Source organism: Ornithorhynchus anatinus, chromosome 11, assembly GCF_004115215.2.
Source record: "Ornithorhynchus anatinus isolate Pmale09 chromosome 11, mOrnAna1.pri.v4, whole genome shotgun sequence".
In the NCBI taxonomy this organism is placed as follows: domain Eukaryota; kingdom Metazoa; phylum Chordata; class Mammalia; order Monotremata; family Ornithorhynchidae; genus Ornithorhynchus; species Ornithorhynchus anatinus.
In genome coordinates this window covers 13670447-13691972 of record NC_041738.1, presented here as the reverse complement: position 1 = coordinate 13691972, position 21526 = coordinate 13670447, and the positions used below count along the sequence as shown (strand labels likewise).

Sequence of the window (21526 nt, the reverse complement as noted above, 5' to 3'; positions counted from 1 at the left end):
CAGAGACCCCGCTGAGGCAACGATAAGGAGAGGACCAGAGATGCAGGCATGGGCCTGCCAGCTATTGCTCCCAGTTTATATTTAAAACAGCACTTGACTCACAATAACGGCAGCGGCACACAACCCACCCACAGAGTCCTGCCCTTCCCTCCACGCCCCCCGCCCCGATGGGCGGACCAGCAGGCTGGCCGCTGTCAGTGTCCCCTGGTGGGCTTCAGCTCAGAGCCCCCTCCCCCAACACACACACTGTGCAGAGGGAGAGAGCAAACACCTGGGATACTGATCGCTCGGAGAGGAAGGAGAAGTGGCTGGATGTGAATCCCAGCCTCAGATCGGGGGCGGGGAGTGGACCGTCCTGGGCGCTGGGCAGCCCGGGGTGGGGTGTCACGGAGCACGTAGGACCAGAAATTGATACAGTCCCGGTCTGGGCAGGTAAAACCTACGGCTCCCCCTGCCCCGACCGGCCGCTGAGCACATCCGCACGTACACACACACACACACACACACACGCACACACAAAGAGGAACTCGGGCCTTGACTGGTCTCTTCCGCTTCAGAGCCAGGAAGGTCCTTCGTTACTCTCACCGCAGGCCTTCAAGGAGGCCACCTCCGCCGCCACCTCCACACCCCGGCTGAGGAGACGGCCCCCGCTGACCCGCTCTCCACGCGCTACTTAATCTCGAGGGGGGGAGGCTAGTGTCACCACAAGAAGTCGGCCCCGAAGAGGGGGTCGGGGGCCAGCGTCGGGAAAACCCGCTTACGGATTTAAATTAATCTGCTCCGAGGGAAGGAGGTGAGCCGAGGCCGGACCTGAGGCCGGAACGTGGGAAGTCCCAAGAGCGGAGTCACGTGGCTCCCAAGAAGCCAGCTAGGCCCCGCGGGGTCAAAGAACAGAAGGACTTAAGGCAATCCGCTAGCTAGGATGTTCCCAATTAAGACTCTGTCCTGGAGTGCGCGCTCCACATCCTTCTCCTCGATCTTCAGAGACACCTGTGAAGAACACCAGAGGATTTCACACGGTGCGGAACACCGGAAAACCGAGGGCCTAGCACGGGGCGGCGGGTGGACGGCTGCCGCCTAAAATGCCCCTTCCCCCCAGATACACTGCAGCCCTTCCAGAAGGTGGTGACGACAAGCAGTGTGGCCCAGTGGAAAGAGCCCCGGCCTGGAGGGGTCCAAAGACCTGGGTTCTAACGTGGGCAGTGCCTCTTGCCTGCTGCGTGACATCGGGAAAGTCCCTAAACGTCTCTGGGCCTCCGTTTCCTTCTCTGTAAAAATGGGGATTAAATCCCGCTCCCTCCCAATAGATTGCGAGTCCCGTGTGGGGCAGGGACTGCGCCTAGCCAGATTATCTTGGATCTACCTCAGGGTTTAGGACAGTGCTTGGCACGTAGTGTTTAACCGAAGGAAGGGGAGAGGCCAGGAGATGCCTCTCGGCTGTGCCAGCATTGGGGAACTTATAGAGAAAAGACTCAGAGACGCTCAAAACTGGAACGCTTTGCATTTCACCCCTCGGCCAGCCACGCGAGGGGCTTTCACTCCAACGCCTGGCCCAGCCACGGGGCCGAGCCCCCCGCCCGTGCCCCCCCCCCCCCCCCCAGCCGGCCCGCTGCCTGCCGGTTTTCTGCAGAGGCAACTCTACCTTAGCGAGCCGGGTTTCCTTGTTTTTCTTCAAAGCGAAGATGCCCCTGGCCTCCAAGAGCCCCGAGAGACACAGACACTCGGACTGGTCCGTAGCCGGTACCCGCTGCTTCCTGCAGACTTTGCTGTAAGCTTCGTACAACTGGAAGGGCCCAAGAAAAAGAGCGGGTCTCACTCGAGAAGGGCCCCTGAAGAGGAGCCCCAGGAAAGGGGGTGAAGGTGGGAGTGTGCAAGGGAGGGTGGGGTATTTATTCACTCAGTCATATTCATTGAGCGCTTACTGTGTGCAAAGCATTGTTCTAAGCGCTCAGGAGACTTCCCCCCAACACGTTGGCATTCCCAAATTTGCCAGGGTGGGGGGAGAAGACAGTGACAAATGGGGAAGCTTCTCTGAGGCAGAACCAAACAGGAACACAGTCGTTTGCAGCCAAGGAAGTGGCCTCCCTGGTCTGACCTCTTTGGCCTTTAACTGTCTGATGGAAGGACCCAAGGGAGAGGAAAAAAACAAAACAACATAAAAAAAACCCACCCACACACAGACACACACAAAAAAGGGTCTCATTTGAGAAGGGCTCTGAAGAGTCCCAGGGAGGGGGTGAAGGTGGAAGTGTGCAAGAGAAGGTGGGGTACAGGAAGGTTACCCCCCACCCAGCTCTGACGTTCCCAAATTTGCCGTGGTGGGGGGAGAAGGCAATGACGAATAAAGCGATTTTTCCTTCGAGGCAGAATAAAAACAAAAGTTGGGGGGGGGGGGAACGTGGTCATCTGCAACCGAAGCGGCCTCCCCCGTCCGACCTCCAGCCCCCCAAGCCCGCTTCCCTGGTTACCTTTCCCAAGGTGACCTCTTTGACCTTTAGCTGCCTGGTCAAGAGCAGCAGAGAGCAGACCAGGATCTTCTGCTGCAGAGGGAAGGGATCGGCTCCTCCGGTTTGGCTGGCGGCCATCCTGTCTCCATAAATGTCGGCGATCACCTGGGACACGTCGCAGAGGCTCACCCGCTTGGGGACCAGAGGCCCCGGGGATGCTTTCGCCGGCGATCTGCCTGGGGAGCGAACGGAGCCCGCTGAATCGGACCGAGGCGGCCGGTCACCCCGAGAGCAGGGACACCAGGCCAGACAGAGGGGAAAACGAGGGCCTCCGCCTCCCAGCCTGGCAGTCTCTGGCTTCGAAGGGTGGAGCCCTGGAAAATCGGAGCCCGGCCAGCCCACCCAAGGGCGAGCTGGTAACCCTGGGCCAGACACGACCTAGGAATCGGAGAGAACGAATCTCGGTCCTGTTGAGGCATCTTGGCTGCGAGGGGGCATTAAGTCTGACAGAGAACCCAAGGCTGGAAGCGGCCCAGCCTTAACAGTCTGGGCCCGGAGGGAGAGGAGCAGCAACCTCGAATAAAGAGATGAACGGAGGACAGAGTGCAAATGGAGGAGTAGCGTCCGGCGGGCAACAAGGAGGGCCTCTCGCTGAAAACCAATACTCAACAAGGAACGTCTGCTTGCCAGGCATTGAGAAGCCAACAGGGCCTAGTGGAGGGAGCACGACGGGCCTGGGAGTCAGAAGGACCTGGGTTTTAATCCCGGCTCTGCCACTTGTTGTTGAATGACCCTGAGCAACTCACTTGACTTCTCTGTGCCTCAGTTCCCTCAGCTGGAAAATGGAGATTAAGATTGTGAGCCTCATATGGGACAGGGACAGAGTCTGTATCTACCCCAGGGCTTGGAACAGTGCTTGACACATAGTAAGCGCTTAGTACCATCATCATCATTAGCCCCAGGACGAATAACAACAAATAATGGTATTTGCTAAGCGCTGGGGTAGATCAGACACAGTGCCTGTCCCACATGGGGCTCTCAGCCTAAGAGGGAGGGAGAAGAGGTATCGTATTCCCGTTTTACAGATGAGGTAACTGAGCCACAGAATAACTGTGGTATTAGCTAAGCGCTTAGTAGGCGCCAAGCACTGCATTATGCACTGGGGTAGATAAGCAATAATCGGGTCAGACACAGTCCCTTCTCCCTCACCGACCTCAGGACCTAAGTGGAGGGGGATCAGGTCGTATTTTACACACAGAGCACAGAGCAGTTGGGTGACTTGCCCGAGGTCACAGAACAGGCAAGTGGAGTGGCAGAGACGGGATTAGAACCGAGGTCTTGACTTGCCGGCTTGGGTTCTTTCCGACGGACCACATTGTTTCTCTCGGCCAAACCCCATACGGGCTAATCGAATCGATGAACAGATGATATATGCTGAGAACTCATGGGAGGCAGAGCACCGTACTAAGCCGCCAGGAAAGGTAGGCGACGTGACATCCGCCCACCCGGAGCTGATCCTCTAACGGATCGGCCTGGAATCGCCTCTCCCTCTGCCGGTGCTTACGGGAGCTCCGAGCTGGGGATCGGCTCGAGACTCTGCACGTTCCCCCTTGGGCTGGACCAATGGGGTCGGGCGGATGGATTTCCCCGTCCCCCGTGGCCACCGGGACACACCCGGGGCCCAGGCCGGGGCTATTTTTAGGTGTCTCAGAGAGAAGCCAGCCCGGCCTCCTTGCCGTCTGCAGCCTTCCCCGGCAGAGCCGGGAAGGCAAGCCTCATCCGACCCAGTCGTTTATGTAATACTCCTGGGAACTCCCTTCCAGTAACGCGTGAAATACGGCGCGGGCAGGAAGAGCTACAGCAGGCGGGTGGCAGGGAAGGGATGGGGAGGGAGGAAGGAGAGACGTGGACGGAGGGAGGGAGGTGACCCAACTCCCACGGGCCAACGGTGCATTTGATTTTGCACGTTCTGACCCTCCCCATGCCGGAGCCACCCCCCCCCGCCCCTGTCAATTCAGAAAGAGGGGGAAGACAGCGGGGGAGATAAGATGCTTACGTTCAGACAGCGGTCTGAGGAGTGTCTGGCTTCTGACATCCTTCTCCACAATTTCGACAGCCCTCCTGGAAACCGGATACTTTGCAAGTTACTTCAGGTTGAGCCGAACCAGAAAACACACGAGCCCCCCTGGCCAGACCAATCCCTCACCGCCTTGTGCATGAAAAGGTTTTTACGGACGAGACTGGGACCAGCTTTAACGGGTGGGCCTTCCTCACCCCGAGAGGCTCAAGTGCCAGAAGCCGAAAGACGGTCACCCGCCGCCTTCAGGGTCCCTCCGATAGCTGCCAGTTCAAGGCGGCAAGTCCACAGAGCCCTTGGAGAGCAAGGCAGAGTGGGGGGCAGAGGAGGGAGGGGGTGTCCAGATTTGGGGGGAAAGGGTGCTCCATGATCCCGGAGGCCGGAGTCAGTAGCCCCGTGGCCCGACCCGCCGGCCTGTTCTCTGGCGTGGCTCTCCCCCACTTCCAAGCCCCACTGAGGGCACATCTCCTCCAAGAAGCCTTCCCTGACGAAGCCCTCCTCTCCTCTCACTCCCTTCTGCATCGCTTACTTGCTCCTTCATTCATCCTCCCTCCTATCCCCACAGCACATATGTACATATCTGTGTATATCTATAATTTATCTATTTATTTATATTAATACCTGCCTCCCCCTCCAGACTGTGAGTTTGTTGTGGGCAGGAATGTGTCTAATGTTATGTTGTACTCTCACAAGTGCTTAGAATAGTGCTTTGCACACAGTAAACGCTCAATAAATAAGATTGAATGAATGAAAGTGGCCGTCGCTGATCCAGCAGGAAGAGTGTGAGGGGACGGGGGGTGCCCATGGGTGGAAGAGAAGTGTCTAGAGGGAATATGCCTGCTAATTCTTGTTTTGTACTCTCCCAAGCACTTAGTACACTACTCTGCACATAAGTCCTGATTGACTGATAATAATAATGTTATATTTGTTAAGCGCTTACTATATGCCAGGCACTGTACTAAACACTGGGGTGGATACAAGCAAATCGGGTTGGACATATCCCTGTCCCACAGGGGGCTCACAGTCTCAATCCCTATTTTCCAGATGAGGTAACTTAGGCACAGAGAAGTGAAGTGACTTGCCCAAGGTCACACAGCAGACAAAAGGTGGAGCCAGGATTAGAACCCGTGATAGAGGGGGACTCCTTGATCCCGGAAGGCAGTCAGGAAGAGAAGCAGTGCTGCCTAGTGGATAAAGCCTGGGCCCAAGAGTCAGAAGGACCTGGGATCTAAAACCAACTCAGCCACTTTGCTCTGCAATCTTGGGCAAGCCACTTCACTTCTCTGTGCCTCAGTTCCCTCATCTGGAAAATGGGGATTGAGACTGTGAGACCCATGTGGGACAGGCACTGTGTCTAACCTGATTAGCTCGTATCTACCCCGGCACTTAGAACAGTACCTGGCACATTCATTCACTCAATCGTATATATTGAGCGCTTACTACGTACAGAGCACTATACTAAGCCGTTGGGAAAGTATAGCACAATAAACAGTGATATTCCCTGCCCACAATGAGCTTACACTCTAGAAGGTGGGGGGAAACAGGTATTAATACAAATAAATAAAATTATAGATAAGTTCATAAGTGCTGTTGGGCTGGGATGGATGAAGAGCAAAGGGAGCAAGTCAGGGCGATGCAGAAGGGGGTGGGAGATGAGGAAAAGTGGCTTTAAAGGGGCAATAAGGCTTTGAAGTGGGGAAGAGTAACTGTCTGTTGGATTTGAGGAGGGAGGGTGTTGCAGGTCAGAGGCTAGATGTGGGCTAGAGATCGGCAGAGAGAGGCAAAATTGAGGCAGAGTGAGAAGGTTAGCACTAGAGGAGTGAAGTGTGCGGGCTGGGTTGAAGAAGGAAAGAAGCAAGGTGAGGTAGGAGGGGGCAAGGTGCTGGCTGAGCAACCACTGGAGTTTTTTGAGGAGCGGGGTGCCATCCTGAACATTTTTTTTTTTTTAAATGATCCAGGCAGCAGAGTGAAGTATGGACCGGAGCGGGGAGAGACAGGAGGCTGGGAGGGCAGCAAGGAGGCTGATGCAGTCATCCAGGTGGGATAAGATAAGTGACTGTATTAATATAGCAGCAGTCTGGATGGAGAGGGAAGGGCAGGTCTTAGCGATTTTGTGAAGGTGGGACCGGCAGGATTTAGTGATGGATTGAATACATGGGTCGAATGACAGGGAGGAGTCAAGGATAACGCCAAGGTTAGGGGCTTGTGAGACAGGAAGGATGGTGGTGCCGTCTACGGTGATGAGAAAGTCAGGGGGAGGACAGGGTTTGGGTGGGAAGATAAGGAGCTATGTTTTGGACTTAAGTTTGAGGTGAAGGGAGGACATCCAAGTAGAGATGTCTTGAAGGCAGGAGGAGATGCAAGACCGGAGAAAGGGAGAGATCAGGGTAGGAGGGTGTCATCTGCAAAGAGGTGATAGTGAACGAGTGAGTTCTCCAAGGGAGGTGGGTGGAGATGGAGAATAGAAGGGGACCCAGAACTGAACCATGAGGCCCTCAGTTAGGGGGTTGGAGGCAGAGGAGGAGCCTGAAAATGAATGGCCAGAGAGATAATAGTCTGGAGAGGACAGAGTCAGTGAAGCCAAGGTTGGATAACATTTCCAGGAGAAGCGGGTAGTCCACAGCGTGAAAGCGGCTGAGAGGTTGAAGAGGATTAGGATGGAGCGGAGGCTGTTGGATTTTTCAAGAAGGAGATCATTGGTGACCTTTGAGAGGGCGGTTTCTGTGGAGTGAAGGGGACGGCAGCCAGATTGGAACGGGTCGAGGAAGAAATCGGAGGACGGGAATTTGAGGCAGCAGGTATAGACAACTCACTCAAGGAGTTTGGAGAGGAATGGTAGGAGGGAGATGGGGTGATACCTGGAGAAAGCCACGGGGTCAAGGGAGGGTTTTTTAGTATACGGGAGTCTTGGGCACGTTTGAAAGCAGTGGGGAAGAAGCCACTGGAGAGCGAATGGTTGAAGATGGATGTTAGGGAGGGAAGAAGGGAGGGGGTGAGAGTTTTGATAAGGTACGCATGTGGAGGGGGGTGGCTTTTGAGGAGGCAGGAGATCTCCTCAAGAGACACTGCTGGGAAGGACGGTAGAGTTGAAGAGAGGGCCAGAAGGGGGAAGGACTGAGGAGGGGCAGGGGCGATTTTAGGGAGCTCACACCTGATGGTATCAGTTTTCTTAATAAAGTGGGCAGCGAGGTCACTGGGGGCAAGGGACGGGTAAGGTAGGAGGACAGGGGGCCTGGAGAGGAATTTAATGTCTGCAACAACTGGCGAGGGCGATGGACACGAGTGTCAGTAAAGGTAGAGAGATAGTTTTGCCGGGCAGAGGACAGGGGACATTAGAAGCATGGAAGGATAAACTTGAAAGGGACAAAGTCGGACTGATATTTAGATTATTGACTCTACTATATATATATACACACACACATATGTATATACACACTATATAAGCATAATAAGTGCTTAACAAAACATAATTACCCTCTCCGTTCAGGCCCCCCCAGGGGGGGAACCACCGGCCCCATTCTCTCCCAGCCCTCGACCCCAAGGGAACTGAGGCCCTCCTGAAAGGTCACCTGGAAGACCAGACCTGGCCGAACCCATTTTGGCCTAGACCTGGGTGGGCCCCTGTTGGGAAGCAACTAACTCCTTCAGGCGGCACTGGGGCAGGAGGCCCAGAGCCCAGCTCTGGGAGACCACCCACTGGAAAAAAGGGGTGCACCAGCCAAACAGTGGAGAAATTAAAAAAAAAAAGTCTGAAGGCAGAGATGGTTCAGCTCCATAAATAAACCTGCTTGAGGCCGGCTAATGGAAAAGTAAACCAGAGCCTTTTTTAATACAAATGTAATTAACCAATCTATAATCACCACAGGGAGTGCCAGCAACATCTCATTTGTCTCTCCCTCCGTAGGTAATGGACTGATAATGTTTCAGACATTAACACGGTGGAAATGCAGAGCTCCCCACTGACAAACAAGTCCTCCTTTCGGAGCATAAAAAGCAGCAGAATGGGGCCTCTTAAGTCACATTCACTTGAGTTACAAGAGACAATTAACGGCAGTTTTTTTCCCCCCTTTTTAATAAAAGCGGCCGGCGGTGCCATAAATTACCTGCAAACATCGAGCGCCTTGCGAGCATCTCCGGACACGGCGGAGACTTTCCGGGCGCAGAACTGAACTGCGGCGTTGTCCAGCACCTGGTCACCGGGGACCTGGAGAAATGATGGGGGGAGGCATCCAGTTAGACTGACCAGCCGGACTGCGGTTTTGGCCGGGGAGGGGGAGAGTCTGGGTCCGAGACTTACAGGTTGCCTGGAGTGTCCCTCGCATGCTTTTCGGCTTGACGGGAGAAGGGGGAGGAGAGCGAACAATGACCCTGGTCTGCCAGTCCACACTCCCATGAAGGGAATCTCAGGGAGGGATGTTTCTGAACAAGCCCCAGTGGGCTTCCCTTGACCTCCATTCATTCATTCGATCGTATTTATTGAGCGCTTACTGTTTGAACAGCACTGCACTAAGCGTTTGGAAAGTACAATTCAGCAACCTACCCAACCACAATGGTCTCACAGTCTAGAAGCAGCGAGAGAGACACCAAAACAAGTAAACAGGCATCAAGGGCTGGACCAGATCACCCTATAAAATGGGGATTAAACCCTATTCCCTGCTACAAGCTGTGGACCGGGGACTGTGCTCAACCTGACTCGTTTCTGCCCCAGCGCTTAGAACAGTGCTTGGCTTAACAAGTACCACCTCCACCGTGAACCTCCAGTGAGCAGGGAACTTGTCTACTGATTGTTATACTGCACTCTCCCACCCCTCTCTGGGTCGCACCTGGAGGGTTTCCAGTCCTCTACCAGTCTCGGCTACGGGAGGGAGAGTCAAGCAGAGGCCTCTCCATTCCACTCCTAGCTTGGGCAGTGGCTAGCGAGTGGAAAACCATCTGCTACAAGTCAAAACTCCCCTGTGGCGGGCAGCAGCGGCGTGGGAGAGAGTCGAGGGCAGAGACTCATTTGCTCTGGGAAGGGAATGGTAAACCACTTCCATATTCTTACCAAGAAAACTCTATGGATCCACTACCAGAATGACTGCAGATGGAAGCGGGGCGTTCTTGGAGAGATGTGTCTATGGTGTCGCAACGGGTCGGATGTGACTCAACAGCATAAGACAACAACAATTCTCCCAAACGCTCAGTACAGTGCTTTGCCCACAGTCAGTGCTCAATAAATTCAACTGAATGAATGAATAATTATTATTATTGGAGGTTTCTTTTTCCTAGAACCTTCTGGGACCCTTGTCCCTCTAGACTGTAAGCTCGCTGTGGGCAGGGAATGTGTCTATGGTTATACTGCACTCTCCTAAGCGCTTAGTACAGAGCTCTGCACACAGTAAGCGCTCAATAAATGCAACTGGATGAAAGAATCACTCTCTTCCTCTCCACACCCATCCTTGGAGAAAACTGTTCTTAAATCACAGATTCCCACCCCAGCCAAGTGGTCTGTGGGCGGTGGGGGGGATAGTCTCTGTGCTGGCCTGAGGACTGTCTCCAGCTGCCCCATCTTAGCCCCGAAGAGCGACCCAAAGTCGGGTCAGGAAGTTGCCTGCTCTGAGCAGAGGCTTAGCTCAGCCGGGTGTGGGAGCCTGGGGAGGTGCCTCGGAGCCTCCCTCTTTCCCTCCCGCTGCCTGGACCCCCAGCCTGCCCCACCTGCCCCAGTCGCTCCTGAAGGATGGCGGTCAGCTGGTCCTTGGTATACGGCGGGAAGTTCAGCAGCTGCGGCCTGCAATTCGCTCTGGCCTGGAGTCTCGGAAGGATCCGGTCGGTGAGGTCCAGGGCGTTGGCGATGCCTACAGTGGCCGGCAACGGCATCGATCAGCACCATCGCCTCCAACGAGGACTCTGCCTCTCCCATCTGCCGGGGAGCCGCCCCAACCCGCCATCATCCACCTTTTCCTCCCAACCCATCCGGAACAGGGCCATCTCTCTCCGCCCCCACCCCGGTCCACAACCCCAGACGTGGCGACCCACCGATGAGCACGAGTCGGGAGCCGCTGAGCCAGGGCCACTCAAATAGCGTGTAAAGCACGTCCTGCCCTTTGCTGTCCAGCTGGTCCATCTCATCCAACACCAGAAGTCTGCGGGTACACACACACAAACATGCAGACACACACTGGTCAGAGCCCACAGAGACCCCGGCGCGGCCAAGTGCTTGACCCATCCCTGGGCCAAGTGCAGTCTGGAGGTGGGCACAACAGCCGCCTCTCTAGCCGCTGACCCAACAGCAGTGGTTGGTCCCAGTGGTCCCAATCCGGCACTACGGATGCTACTGGACAGTTGTGTCTGAGACAGGGCTGCATCCTAGCGCCCCCGTCCCCTCTTCACCTTTACATCCTGCCCCCCACCCTGCGATTCCTCTCTGCCCCACATAGGTGGGAACTAAAAGACAAAGGGGAGTATATTTGCTTGATGTTTTCTGTCGCCCCTCTCCTGTAGGAAGCTTGGCTTTTCAGTTAAGTTGGGCCTTTCCCCTCTGTGACATCACTGCGAAGGAGTTTTACGCTCAGGGCTTGAGGGGGCGGGTCTGGGCGACGGTACTTTCACAAGCTCCTCTGGGCGACCGTGAGCCCGACGGGGCCGAGGCCCGAGGGCCCGGAACCCAAATCCGAGGGAGAGCGAGAGGAACTGGAAGGAGAGCTCCAGGGGGGATACTTACATCATGTGGCCCGCCTCTGCTGCCGTCATTTGCTTCTCCAGCTTCCTCACCACGTCCCTGCCAGCTGGCTTGGATGCTCCCTCTTGAAAGAGCTCACGGGCGATGGCTGGGAACACGGCCTGGGAGCTCCTCAGCGACATGCAATTCAGCACGATGACCTTGGTGCCGCTCAGCTCCCCCTAAGAGGGACAGACCCGGGAGAGTTACCTAGCCATCGGTCAAAAGCGGGTGGGAAATGGGAACACGTCCCGGGCCCAGCAGCCTGTTGCAGCTGAGTAAACACCAATTATTAGGTGAGAATAGGGCAGCCTAGTGGAAAGAGCACGGGCCTTAGAGTCACAGGACCTGGGTCCTAATCCCAGCTTCATCACTTGTCTGTGGCATGGCCTTGGGCGAGTCACTTCTTTGTGCCTCGGTTGTCTCAACTGTAAAATGGGGACCAAGATTGTGAGTCCCAGGAGGGACTTGGACTGTGTCCAATCTGATTATTTTGTATCTACTGCAGAGCTCAGAACAGGGCTTGCCACATATTAAGCACTAAGCATTAAAAAAAAAAGGCAAGAAACCCCACGTGGCCCTCTCCACCTCTACCCCGTCCCCACCCTCAAGACCCAAACATTAAAAAATACCACATAATCAAGGGAGAGGGGCCAGAGACATGGCCAGACACCAGCCCGTCCCAACTCCAAAGCCCTCCTAAAATGCCACCTCTTCCCGCAAGCCTTCTGTCACTATCCGAGCACCTCTTGCACTCATGTATTTATTTATGCCCAACTCAAGGTTTGCCCATACACAGAATTTTCAAAGGACTCTTTCAGGAGACAAACGATCAGATGAAAATTCAATTCCTCTTATTCTAATTCTGCCCGTAAGCCTCTATCATTCCTATTAGAGTGTAAGCTCCTCGTGGACAGAATGTGACATGTTTCTGCTCTACTAATAATTGCAAAAATCGCGGCATTTGTTAAACGCTTACTGTGTGCCAGGCACTGTACTGAGAGCTGGGGTAGATATACAAGCAAATCAGGTTGTACACGGTCCCTGTGCGATGCGGGGCTCTCACTCTTAATCCCCATTTTACAGACAGAACCCAGGTCCTGCTGACTCCCAGGCTCGTGCTCTATCCACTAGGCCACGCTGCTTCGCACATTGTGTTTCCCAGGGTACGCAGAGGGCACCGGAAAAGTCCGGCCACCACGACCGCTCGGCCCCTCCGCCCACCTTGAGGTCCTGCAAAATCCGGGTGAGGCAGGCGGTTTTGCCGGTTCCAGGAGCACCGGACACATAGAGACTCCCGGCTCTCTTTCCACAGACGTGCTTCTTCAGGAAGTGTCCGATGGCCTCCATCTCCTTCTCCCGGGCGGGCAGCCGATCCGGAACGGCCGTGTTCAGGGCCAGCTTGGCTTGCTGGTAACAGGTGCCTGCGCCGGGCGTAAAGAGATAATTAGACACGGCAGGCGACGGGGCAAACCCATTGGGTTCCGTTGGAGGAGCGTCATCGGCCCATTTAGGGGCCGCACTGAAAGCCGCCACCAACCTTCTTGCTTGAACAGCCCGACGCGCACATCTTCTCGCTCTGACGGGTGACCGCGCTCGGAATTCCTCGGGGTCTCCTGCCCCTGCCGGGCCCGGACCTGACCCGGAGAGGGGGCCGCCGCTCGGTCTCTTTGGCCGGGAGACCGACTTGCCAGTTGGTCCTCAAACACCAGGCGACGTCCCTTCGGCGTGAACGGGAGGGGAGGGCCGTTCTCTTTCTTACTCTGCTTCGGCGGAGAGCAAGGAAGCGACTGGGGGATGTTGCACAAGTTGTCGTCTCCTGAAACGTTACAAACAGGAGCCAGAGTGCAGCAGTGAGCAGCGGCGAGCGGGAAACGGACTTACAAATCATCCTTGCAAGATGTTTTGCCATCTGGCCCACCCTACTAAGAGCGGGCTTTCCGCTCCAGGGTCAAAACCGCTGAACAGCGGGCTCTTAGGGAGCTGGGGGGGAGGATGAGGAGGAGGAGGGGGACGAGGAGAAATAGTATTTGGGAAAATGGTCCTCCACCCTCTAAGGCGAGGAAGTTGTTGGCAGGATGGCTATCCACCATCTTCCCACCAGATGGCTCCTCCACTCTATCATCTTGCAAACGCCACTGTGGGAAGCAGATGGGCCGGGCAGGGAGGTGCCTGAGGCAGAAATCAGGAGGAAAGTTTTTGGTTTGTTTAAAACAGTATTTGTTTAGCGCTTATTAAGTACCAGGCACGATATGAAGGGCTGGGGTGGACGCAAACCAATCACGCCGAACGCAGTCCATGCCCCACTTGGGGCTCATCGTAAGCAGCGTCGCGCAGCGGATAGAGGCCGGGAGTCAGAAGGTCGTGGGTTCTAATCCAGGCTTAGCCACTTGTCTGCTGTGTGACCTCGGGCAAGTCACTTCACTTCTCCGGGCCTCAGTTGCCTCAACTGTAAAATGGGGGCTGAGACTGGGAGCCCCATGTGGAACAGCCTGATTACCTTGTATCTACCCCAGCGCTTAGAACAATGCTTGGCACATAGTAAGCGCAAAACAAATACCATAATTAGTATTATTATTAACAAGATCTGCATCCAACCCGATTTACTTGTATTGACCCTAGTGTTTAGCACAGTGTGTGGCACACGGAGCTTAGCAAATACCACAATCTTCATCAGGCAAGGGAAGTCAGCGGGAGGCAATAATGACAGTATTTGTTAAGCGCTTACTATGTGCCACAGTCGTTTAGACTGTGAGCCCGTTATTGGGCAGGGATTGTCTATCTGTTGCCAAATTGTCCATTCCAAGCGCTCAGTCCAGTGCTCTGCACATAGTAAGCGCTCAATAAATGCGACTGAATGAATGAATGCCACGCACTGTTCTAAGTGCTACGGAGGATACAAGGTCATCAGGTTGTCCCCTGTGGGGCTCAGGGTCTTCATCCCCATTTTACCAATGAGGTCACTGAGGCACAGAGAAGTGACTTGCCCAAAGTCACGCAGCTGACAAGTGGCAGTAGTCGCCAGACTCTTGTTCTGTTTTGCTTTGCTGTCTGTCTCCCCCGTTTAGATTGTGAGCCCGTCATGGGGCAGGGACGGTCTCCGTCTGTTGCCCAATTGTCCATTCCAAGTGCTTAGTCCAGTGTTCTGTACATAGTAAGCGCTCAATAAATACAATTGAATGAATGGATTAGAATGAATTAGAGAAGCTGCGTGGCTCAGTGGAAAGAGCCTGGGCTTGGGAGTCAGAGTTGGTGAGTTCTAATCCCGCTCCGCCGCTTGTCAGCTGGGTGGCTGTGGGAAAGTCACTTCAGTTCTCTGGGCCTCAGTTCCCTCATCTGTAAAATGGGGATTAAGACTGCGAGCCTCACGTGGGACAGCCTGATGACCCTGAATCTAACCCACCGCTTAGAACAGTGCTCTGCACATATGAAGCTTTTAACAAATACCAACATTATCATTACTATATATATATATATATATATATATATAAATAAAATGGGATGAAGTCTGTGAGCCCACGGGGGCCCACCTGATGACCTCGCAACCCCTCCAGCGCTTAGAACAGTGCTCTGCACATAAGAAGCGCTTAACAAATGCCAACATCATATATATAAATATATATATATGAAATGGGGATGAAGCCTGTGAGCCCACGGGGGCCCACCTGACGACCTTGCAACCCCTCCAGCGCTTAGAGCAGTGCTCTGCACATAAGCAGCGCTTAACAAATAACAACATCATATATAAATATATATATATATATATAAAATGGGGATGAAGCCTGGGGGCCCCCGGGGGTCCACCTGATGACCTCGCCTCCCCTCCAGCGCTTAGAGCAGTGCTCTGCACATAAGCAGCGCTTAACAAATACCAACATCATATATAAATATATATATATATATATATATTTATAAAATGGGGATGAAGCCTGAGAGCCCATGGGGGCCCACCTGACAACCTTGCAACCCCTCCAGCACTTAGAACAGTGCTCTGCACATAAGCAGCGCTTAACAAATACCCACATCAAATATACAAATATATAGAAGAAATGGGGATGAAGCCTGGGAGCCCCCGGGGGCCCACCTGATGACCTCGCCTCCCCTCCAGCGCTCAGAACAGTGCTCTGCACATAAGCAGCGCTTAACAAATACCCACATCAAATATATAAATATATAGATAAATGGGGATGAAGCCTGGGAGCCCCCGGGGGCCCACCTGCTGGCCCTTGCCTCCCCTCCGGCGCTTGGTACAGCGCTGGGCACATAGTGCGCGCTGACGAGATGCCCTCATTATGAACCCACGACCCCTGCGGGCTCCCAAGGCCGGGCTCTTTCCAACGAAGCCGCTCCTCCGCCTGGAAGCGGGCGGCGGGCGACTTCCCAACGACCCTCCAGGCTCCAGAGCGGGGCGAGGGGCCGCTCGGGGGCCGCCCGGGGGCTGCCCAGGGGGGCCGAGCCCGGAGGCTTCTGGGAAGCCATTTGGCCAAGGGGGCCAGGCCCGGAGGCTTCTGGGAAACCATCTGGCCAAGGGGGCCAAGGGGGCCAGGCCCGGAGGCTTCTGGGAAACCATTTGGCCAAGGGGACCAAGGGGGCCAGGCCCGGAGGCTTCTGGGAAACCATTTGGCCAAGGGGGCCAAGGGGGCCAGGCCCGGAGGCTTCTGGGAAACCATTTGGCCAAGGGGGCCAAGGGGGCCAGGCCCGGAGGCTTCTGGGAAACCATTTGGCCAAGGGGGCCAAGGGGGGCCAGGCCCGGAGGCTTCTGGGAAACCATTTGGCCAAGGGGGCCAGGGGGGGCCAAGGGGGGCCAAGGGCCCGGCGGCGGCTCACCCAGGCGCTTGCGGGGGCTGAGGGGCAGCGTGCGGGGGCCCGGCCGAGGCGGGGGGCTTTTCGGGGCGTCAGCGGGGGCGATGGCGGCGGGCGAGGAGGAGGCCCGGAGGCCTTTGGGCCCGGCCGCAGTCCGCGCTGCCTTCTTCCGAGGGAAGCCGATGGCGGCCTGGCCTTGGGACCTGGTGGCGGGCATGGTGACCGCTGGCACCTGGGGAGAGAAAAAAGGGAGCGGGTCAGAGAGGACGAATGGACGCACACCCAGCGACCCCCCTGGACTACTGTCGTCGCCTCAGCCCTTCCCCCCGCCACCTCCATTCTTTCCTTCCCCTCAGGGCGGCTCTACCTTCGCCCGTCGTTGGCGCCAAATCTCCTCAGCCGCTCGCGCCAAATCTCCTCAGCGACTCCCGTTCCCGCCACCCGCCCAAAGGCGTCCGCGCAGCCCATTGGCCGCCGCCCGCCGGGATCCCGGCCCTCGCCCTCCCATTGGACGCTGTCGACCAATGGGAAGGCCCCGAGGCCCCCGGGCCCCAATGAGGCTCCGCCCTCCGGCCGACCCTGCCGGGAGGGGGGGAAAAGACTACAAGTCCCAGCAGGCAGTGCGGCTGGGCCGAGGGCCGCAAAGCCCGTTGGGAGTTGTAGGCTCTGTCATTCTATAATAATAATGTTGGTATTTAATAATGTTGGTATTTGTTAAGCGCTTACTAGGAGCCGAGCACTGTTCTAAGCGCTGGGGTAGACATAGGGGAATCAGGTTGTCCCACGTGGGGCTCACAGTCTTAATCCCCATTTTACAGAGGGAACTGAGGCACAGAGAAGTGAAGTGACTTGCCCACAGTCACACAGCCGACAAGTGGCGGAGCTGGGATTCGAACTCATGAGCCCTGACTCCAAAGCCCTTGTATTTGTTAAGCGCTTACTATGTGCCGAGCACTGTTCTAACACAGGGGAATCAGGTTGTCCCACGTGGGACTCACAATCTTCATCCCCATTTTACAGATGAGGTCACTGAGGCCCAGAGAAGTGAAACGACTTGCCCACGGTCACCCGGCTGACAAGTGGCAGAGCCGGGATTCGAACCCAGGTCCTCCGACTCCAAAGCCCGGGCTCTTTCCACGGAGCCACGCTGCTTCCACGCTGCTAGAGAAGCAGAGTGGCTCAGTGGCAAAAGGCCGGGCTTGGGAGTCAGAGGTCGTGAGTTCTAATCCCATCCCCGCCGCTTACCGGCTGTGTGACTTTGGGCAAGTCGCTTCATTTCTCTGGGCCTCAGTTCCCTCATCTGTAAAATGGGGGTGAAGACTGTGAGCCTCATGTGGGGCAACCTCATTCCCCGTAATAATAGTAATAATAATGTTGGTATTTGTTAAGCGCTTACTACGTGCTGAGCACTGTTCTAAGCGCTGGGGGAGATACAGGGTCATCAGGTTGTCCCACGTGAGGCTCACAGTTGATCCCCATTTTACAGATGAGGTAACTGAGGCACAGAGAAGTGAAGTGACTTGCCCAGAGTCACACAGCTGACAAGTGGCAGAGCAGGGAGTCGAACCCATGACCTCCGACTCCAAAGCGCGGGCTCTTTCCTCTGAGCCACGCTGCTTCCCCTGCATCTACCTGCTTCCCCTGTATCTACCCCAGCACTTAGAACAGTGCTCTGCACGTAGTAATCGCTTAACAAATACCAACATTATTATTATTACTCCCTGGGCCTCACTGACCTCATCTGTAAAATGGGGATGAAGCCTGTGAGCCCCCTGAGGGACAACCTGATCACCTTGTATCCCCCCAGTGCTTAGAACAATGCTCTGCACATAGTAATTGCTTAACAAATACCAATATTATCACTATTATTATTACCTATTCATTCATTCAATAGTATTTATTGAGCACTCACTATGTGCAGAGCACTGTACTAAGCGCTTGGAATGGACAATTCGGCAACAGAGAGAGATGATCCCTGCCCATTGACGGGCTTATAGTCTATTAATGAATGTTGTGTATTTGTTAAGCGCTTCCTATGTGCAGAGCACTGTTCTAAGCACTGGGGTAGATACAGGGTCATCAGGCTGTCCCACGTGAGGCTCACAGTGAATCCCCATTTTACAGATGAGGGAACTGAGGCACAGAGAAGTGAAGTGACTTGCCCACGGTCACACAGCTGACAAGTGGCAGAGCCGGGAGTCGAACCCATGACCTCTGACTCCCAAGCCCAGGCTCTTTCCACCGAGCCACGCTGCTTCTATTATATATATCATTTTATACAGTGCACTGATAAAATTAATAATTGCCATGTTTAAGCGCTTATTATGTGCCAGGTACTGTTCTAAGGGCAAGCAAATCGGGTGGGATACAGTCCCTATCCGACCTAATCGCGCCTCCGCCGCTTGTCAGCTGTGTGACTTTGGGCAAGTCACTTCACTTCTTTGGGCCTCAGTTCCCTCATCCGCAAAATGGGGATGAAGACCGTGAGCCCCACGTGGGACAACTTGTATCCCCCCCCAGCGCTTAGAACACTTTGCACATAGTAAATGCTTAACAAATACCATCACTATTATTATTATTATTATAGGGCTCATGGTCTTCATCCCCATTTTACAGATGAGGGAACTTTAGCTCAGAGAAGTTAAGTGACTTGTCCAAGGTCACACAGGAGGACTAATAATAATAATAATAATAATGTTGGTATTTGTTAAGCGCTTACTATGTGCCGAGCACTGTTCTAGAACCCAGGTCCTTCGGACTTGCAAGCCCGTACTCGATTCTCGGTATTCACAGCTCATTTCTGGCCTCAAAGGGCATCTCGGCCTCAAATAGGGAAGCCTCCTTGGCCTGGTTCTCTGAAATGGACAACAGCCTGCAACCCTCAAATTCATCCTATATTGGGGGAGAAGGTAAGCCCCCGCTTTTCCTCCGCGCCCCCTCCCCACCGCTCCGACTCGCTCCCTTTGCTCTCCCCCTTTCCCTCATACAGCCCTTGTGCATGTATATGTACATATTCATAATTCTATTTATTTATATTAATGACGTTTATATATATATATCTACAATTCTATTTATATTGATGCTATTGATGCCTATTTACTTGTTTTAATGCCTGTCGCTCCCTTCTAGACTGTGAGCCTGTTGTGTTCTGTCGCTGAATTGTACTTTCCAAGCTCTCAGCACAGTGCTCGGCACAGAGTAAGCGTTCAATAAATGTGAATAAATTAATGGATGAATGAATGGTGCCTGCTGAGGCACCAGGATGAGAGAGAACCCTGGCTGACCCCATCCCCCTCTTGTGGAACCCCAGCGTGGCTTAGTGGAAAGAGCACGGGCTTGGGAGTCAGAGGTCGTGGGTTCTAATCCCGGGTCCGCCACTTGTCTGCTGTGTGACCTTGGGCAAGACATTTAACTTCTCTGTGCCTCAGTTACCTCATCTGGAAAAATGGGGATTAAAAAATGCGAGCCCCACGAGGGACAATCTGATTCCCCTGTATCTACCCCAGCGCTTAAGCTCTGCATTATTATTATTAACCCCAAATTCCTTCCAACTAAAGCTGCGAGTCCTTGAATTCCCATGCCAGGGGCAAGAGCAGAGTAACCTGCTGGGATTGGGAGGCGAGGGATTGAGGAGCAGGAGGACTCCACAGCCTGAAAGAGATTCCTTTTCTCACTCCCAGCCAACTGGTTGCCCTGTTCGTGGCAGAGAAAGGCTAAAGATTGAGGAACAAGGAGAAGCCAAGTCCTCTGGGAGCTCTGCCCCTGAGGGGGGGGAGGTCTTAGCTAGCGGGACACCACACCTGTGCCCAGTTCCTGCCCCTCTCTGAGACCCCCCTCTCTTCCCTCTAAACTCAGACGCAGAATGATAAAGCTACCCGCCCAGCTCCGGGAAAATGGCAGGATTCCAGCCACCGGCCTAACCCCACGGGGGCTTGGGGAGGAGACAAAGTTATTACCTTTGGTTCTTCTTCTAATTTTAGAACAGTTCTCCCCTGGAGGGCTGTACTTAATTTTTTTCTGGGTGAGGGAGTGTGAGGAGCCCTCCGTGAAGAGCCCAAATCAGCAGCACCAGAGCCTGGAGCCACCCCCAAGCAGGGAGGGCCTCAGTTCTGCTCCAGTGGGCACTCGTGCCCCATCTGAGCTCAGAGGTGCCCAGTAAGCTAGTGCCCGGGTGGAGGGGGCATTAATGTTTAACAGCACCGCTTAACATATTGACTTGATCTTTCGCCCAACCACCCCACTCATGCCACAAAGCCTAACCTCGCCCCAACACCCAGTCGGCACCTCTGGAGTCACGGCTGTGTGTTGAAAGATGGGGAGAGAAGCGGGGTTGGGAGGTGGATGTTTGGGCAAGTACCAAAGACCACAGTACCGATGATCTCTAAAGTGGGGAGCAGCCTGGTGTTGGGATGGAGGAAGGGGGGTTAGGTCAGAGGTGCTAGGAAGGTAAGGAAGGGTCAGGCTGGGGAGGCCCGGAACCTCACTGACAAATTGGCAGCTGGGCACGCAGACGGACCAGTTTTCCAGTTGTCCTTGGCCAGCCAAGTCCTCCCTCATTGCTGGGCTGGGGCCAGAGATCCCCAAGGAGACCCCATAGGCAATAATAATAATAATAATTTTGGTATTTGCTAAGCACTTACTATGTGCCAAGCAGTGGGTAGATACAAGGTCATCAGGATGTCCCACGTGAGGCTCACAGTCTTCATCCCCATTTTACAGATGAGGGAACTGAGGCACAGAGAAGTTAAGTGACTTGCCCACAGTCACTCATCTGACAAGTGGCAGAGCTGGGATTAGAACCCACGACCTCTGACTCCCAAGCCCTTGTTCTTTCCGCTAAGCCATGCTGGTGGGTGCCCGCGATCCCATGAACACATGCCTAGCCCCAAGGGACGGAAGCGGGCAGGACCAAAGCCATCTTCCCGGGTTCCTATGGGAGTGGGCCGCCCCCACCGACGAGACACCCGGGGCAGATGGAGAGCTCAGCTCCAGCCCTCCAGCCCCCACTCTCCCCTCACCACAGTAGGGCTATGTGGGACACTCCCCCCGGAGCTGCTGCCTTGAGTCACACGCCTCATCACGCCGACCCAACCCCCGTGCCCGCCCCCACGGCTTCCGGCAAGGGCTCGGGGCAGGAATCACGCCGCGCAAGAATTACCTGTCTAGGCTCTTCTGGCCACACACCTGGCTCACCCTGGCAGGGGCCCATTCCGGCATGCGTGGTGGCTTCCTCCTCTGCCGGTGATGCCCACCTCCCCACTGACACTAACTGGCCCAGAGCACTGAGTGGGGGGAAGTCAAAAGCGGGGCTCTGCACCCTAGACAAGCGGCTCAACAGAGCCTCCCCACAGCATTAGGGTGCTGGAGGTTTTCATGCTCTAAAGTTCCAGGAAAATGATTCACACCTGTTCCCCTGCACTGACTCAGTAGGGGAAAACTTCACCACTGGAGAAAGAGAGGCGGCAGGAGGGCCTGACCCCTTCTCACTTCCCCACCCACATT

The 21526-nt window shown here is 54.8% G+C and overlaps 1 protein-coding gene and 1 non-coding gene across 3 annotated transcripts; one reads left to right on the top strand and one right to left on the bottom strand.

Annotated features, from left to right (window-relative positions):
- Window positions 1–62: 62 nt before the first annotated feature.
- On the bottom strand, window positions 63–16475 carry CDC6 (cell division cycle 6). Of its 2 annotated transcripts, XM_029074548.2 has the most exons (12): window positions 16392–16475; window positions 16049–16256; window positions 12762–13040; window positions 12446–12645; window positions 11225–11403; window positions 10540–10646; window positions 10219–10358; window positions 8628–8728; window positions 4504–4568; window positions 2469–2683; window positions 1643–1783; window positions 63–990 (listed from the first exon to the last, which is right to left on the bottom strand). In XM_029074548.2, the coding sequence occupies exons 2-12, from the start codon at window positions 16239–16241 to the stop codon at window positions 901–903; spliced, it is 1710 nt and encodes a 569-aa protein (XP_028930381.1). In that variant the 5' UTR covers window positions 16242–16256; window positions 16392–16475; the 3' UTR covers window positions 63–900. The 2 variants fall into 2 exon arrangements, with proteins under 2 accessions (XP_028930381.1, XP_039769546.1); XM_039913612.1 differs by lacking the exon at window positions 16392–16475 and having other exon boundaries at window positions 16049–16349.
- LOC114815248 lies at window positions 9330–9467 on the top strand. The gene has a single exon (XR_003763013.1). It is a non-coding gene; the product is annotated as a small nucleolar RNA SNORA7 (small nucleolar RNA).
- Window positions 16476–21526: the final 5051 nt, after the last annotated feature.

Bases quoted from the DNA above. Each gene is read 5' to 3' on its own strand.
- CDC6 (XM_029074548.2), bottom strand. From the start codon at position 16,241: ATGCCCGCCACCAGGTCCCAAGGCCAGGCCGCCATCGGCTTCCCTCGG. The intron at 8,729-10,218 runs GTGGGGCAGGCT...TCATTTCTCCAG, and splicing joins TTCAGGAGCGACTGGGGCAG to GTCCCCGGTGACCAGGTGCT. The intron at 991-1,642 runs GTAGAGTTGCCT...TGTTCTTCACAG, and splicing joins AGGAAACCCGGCTCGCTAAG to GTGTCTCTGAAGATCGAGGA.